Source organism: Hyalella azteca, unplaced genomic scaffold, assembly GCF_000764305.2.
Source record: "Hyalella azteca isolate HAZT.00-mixed unplaced genomic scaffold, Hazt_2.0.2 contig14484, whole genome shotgun sequence".
NCBI classification, from domain to species: Eukaryota; Metazoa; Arthropoda; class Malacostraca; order Amphipoda; family Hyalellidae; genus Hyalella; species Hyalella azteca.
Genome location: NW_025944365.1, coordinates 6,567 through 10,357, shown reverse-complemented (window position 1 = coordinate 10,357; position 3,791 = coordinate 6,567). Strand labels below are relative to the sequence as shown.

At 48.4% G+C, this 3,791-nt stretch overlaps 1 protein-coding gene across 1 annotated transcript in view; it reads right to left on the bottom strand.

Annotated features, from left to right (window-relative positions):
• Positions 1-2,527: 2,527 nt before the first annotated feature.
• Positions 2,528-3,791, bottom strand: part of LOC108669736 (splicing factor 45) — a 5,246-nt gene continuing 3,982 nt past the window's right edge. Inside the window, exons 5-7 of the mRNA XM_018157142.2 lie at positions 3,280-3,757; positions 2,869-3,028; positions 2,528-2,758 (exon numbers count right to left, since the gene is read on the bottom strand). Coding sequence (XP_018012631.2) covers positions 2,652-2,758; positions 2,869-3,028; positions 3,280-3,757 — 745 coding nt within the window. The 3' untranslated portion in view covers positions 2,528-2,651. The remainder of the gene's footprint in view (positions 2,759-2,868; positions 3,029-3,279; positions 3,758-3,791) is intronic.

Sequence of the window (3,791 nt, the reverse complement as noted above, 5' to 3'; positions counted from 1 at the left end):
GACCCTTACTGGACCCTCACTGGACCCTTACTGGACCCTCACTGGACCCTTACTGGACCCTTACTGGACCCTTACTGGACCCTTACTGGACCCTTACTGGACCCTTACTAGACCCTTACTGGACCCTCACTGGACCTTTACTTGACCCTTACTGGACCCTCACTGGATCCTCACTGGATCCTTACTGGACCCTTACTGGACACTCACTGGACCCTTACTGGACTCTTACTGGACCCTTACTAGACCCTTACTGGACCCTCACTGGACCCTTACTGGACCCTTACTGGACCATCACTGGACCCTCACTGGACCCTTACTGGACCCTTACTGGACCATCACTGGACTTTTACTTGACCCTTACTGGACCCTCACTGGACCCTTACTGGACCCTTACTGGACCATCACTGGACCCTCACTGGACCCTTACTGGACCATCACTGGACCCTCACTGGACCCTTACTGGACCCCTACTGGACCCTTACTGGACCCTTACTGAACCCTTACTGGGCCCTCACTTGATTCTTGCTGGACCTTTAACGATCCTTTAATACAGGCATCCGACAATCACCACGAAGCCGACAATCTCCCGATTTATATGCAAGATAATAACCCTAATGCCACCGGGAATCCCGGCAATCTCTTGAGAGCGAAGAAATCTTGGAGCAATCTTGTGTGTGGTAAGAGGCTTTGACCGCTACGTGTACTTAGGCCGCTACGTGTACTTCGGCCGCTACGTGTACTTAGGTCGCTATGTGTACTTAGGCCGCAACGTGTACTTAGGCCGCTACGTGTACTTAGGCCGCTACGTGTATTAGAACAAGATTCTTAGTACTTTCTTCATTTTCTTCGCTTCAAAAGGAATCCAGAACAATAATTCCAAATATTCTAATTGCATCCAACAGGTCCCTAGGCTATCAAGTTACATACAGCACGCCACACAAGCCTAAACATGGACTTCGAATTAAGCAAACCGGCCGCCAGCAAAGAAGACGGGAATGGTATGGCCCAGCATCGTCCGGCAACACAAGAAATGATTTTAAATTTATGAGACAAAGCGTGTAGGAGAGTTCCAGCATTCGTCGGAGTGATCCAGCGTTCGTAGGAGTAATCCTGCGTTCGTGGGAGCGTTCCAGCATTCGTATGAGCGTTCCAGCATTCATTCTCCACACCCACCAGCCGCCAGTATTCATCCGCTGCAATAAATTAGCCAGCCGTCGAACAGCCGCTCGAAGGCGGACGATTGATTTTGGACCCTAACTTTACTATCTGAAATCTAACCCGAGATTCTCTTAGCTCATTCCTGTTCCGTAACATAAGACAGCTTATGTTTATTTCATACAAAAATCTTCAATATTTATGATTTTGTTAAGGACGAGCACGCAGGCCAGTTGGTACTCACGCTTATTTGGTCTGTGATCTGTTGGTGCTAGGCAGGTTTTAGCAAGACCGCAGGACTGGGTTGACAGATCTGACTTTTTCGGCTAAATTCGCAGATTCGGGAGATTTTTCAATTTAATTAATCGCATAAAATGTACATTATTGTTAGATTTCTTATAGAGATTCAGAAATAAATGAATCTCTATAATTGAATTTTTGTGCAGCAAATTAAATTTTGCTAATAAATACTGAATAGTGCCCGTTTTTTCTTTTTCTTCGAGCCGATTTGGCCGTATTATCTTGCCATCATTGCAGTACGTGGTCGGCTGAGTAGACTTCGAAGTTATGAATGATATCGAATTAATCATAACTTCATAATTGACATAATGAAGTTTCTATTCGATTAAAAACTCTCTAGGAGTCTAGGCTATCCACTCTCGTATTTGCTGATGTAATAATGATAAGTTTCCAACTTATGATGCGAGGTTTTTGACGACAGGCTCTACCCGCGCCAGTGCCGCCTTCTCTTAATTAAGAAGATAGCCCTTCTCCCGCAGGTGGAGTAACCGCCGCTAATACTTGGGTCATGTATTGTTAATTAACACATTCATGCTCGCCTTAGTTTTTCATGTTGCTCCAATTAGCACGAACGGCTATAGCCGTCAGCGAGCCTGAATGTGTTAAAACTGCAAGCAACCAAATATAGAAGTCAATACCAAAATCGCTTAAATTCGCATACATTTCACTATTCGTGAACATGACGGTATCTAGAAATGGACAAGCTACGAAACACAGATGCACTACTATAGAGCTTACTGCCATGTTACGTCGGGGCTAGATATTCAACTAGATACACTAGGTGAATATCTCTCACAATAGCGCTAGACGGATGTTGCCACCAGCAAAGAACAAAAAATAACGTCTTCTGAATAAAACAGTTTCGTGTGACGGCGACCTTACGGAAACATGTTCCGAATTCCTTTCTAGGCAGATGGGTGTTCTGGATTGTTGGTGCACGGCTGCGCTGCCATTTTTATTATTATAATTATTACTATTATTGTTATTATTCTTAAGGTATTCATCACATGACGATGGTACGGTGATGTGATGGTCGGGTGAGCATAAAGGAATGAAAGTAAAAGAGGCGACACGGGGACGTACGTTTAATACAGCGAGGGATGCTGGGGCTGTGAGGGGGTGGGGTTTTGGGGAATTATGATGGATGGAGTTTAGGAGGAAGTAATTGTAAAGGGGTTGAGCAGGGTTAAGCGGGGTTAAGTGATGGGCTCGTTGAGCTTGAAGGCCTTGAAGTTGTCGTGGTCGTAGAAACCCGCGGCCACCTGTCGGCCGCCGAAAAACCGCCCGTTCAGGTCAATCACGGCTGCCGGGGAAATAGTAAATAATATAATATAGATAAATATCACAATATAAATATTTTTATTATATAAGCTAACAAAATATCCGTATAATATTTATATTGTTATTTTTCATTTTCAGGGGCCCCCATGATGGGGAGACCGTCAGAGTGTGGGGGTGAGGGGGGAGGAGGCCCCCCCTCCTCAGCGACGATGCGCCCCCCGCGCTTGCTCGTCTTCTCGACCTCGAGGGCGCGCACGATGCCCTGCTCTGACTTGCCCAGACCCTGCCCCTCCTGCGGGGGAGAGAGAGGTTACTGCTCTGACTTGTCCATACCCTGCCCCTCCTGTGGGGGAGAGTCAGAATACTGACCTGGTGCCAGGATACCAGGATACTGACCCTGGTGCCAGGATACCAGGATACTGACCTGGTGCCAGGATACTAACCCTACTGCCAGGATACTGACCCTGGTGCAAGGATACTGACCCTGGTGTCAGGATACTGACCCTGGTGCCAGGATACTAACCCTACTGCCAGGATACTGACCCTGGTGCCAGGATACTGACCCTGGTGCCAGGATACTGACCCTGGTACCAGGATACAGACCCTGGTGTCAGGATACTGACCCTGGTACCAGGATACTGACCCAGGTGCCAGGATACTGACCTGACCTGGTGCCAGGATACCAGGATACTGACCTGGTGCCAGGATACTGGCCTTGGTGCCATGATACTGATCCTGGTGCCAGGATACTGACCCTGGTGTCAGGATACTGACCCTGGTGCCAGGATACTGACCCTGGTGCCAGGATACCAGGATACTGACCCTGAGGACGGCGACCTTGGAAGGATTCTTGAGGAGATCTGAGCTGACGCCCGCAGCTGTGCTGGCGCTCGTGCTGACGTCACCACCTCCGCTGCCGCCGGAGATGCGGAGATGTGTATAAGAGACAGAGCCTGCACCACAACACCCCAACTCACGATCAGGAGCCTTCACCACACGACCCCAACTCACGATCAGGAGCCTGCACCACACGACCCCAACTCACGATCAGGAGC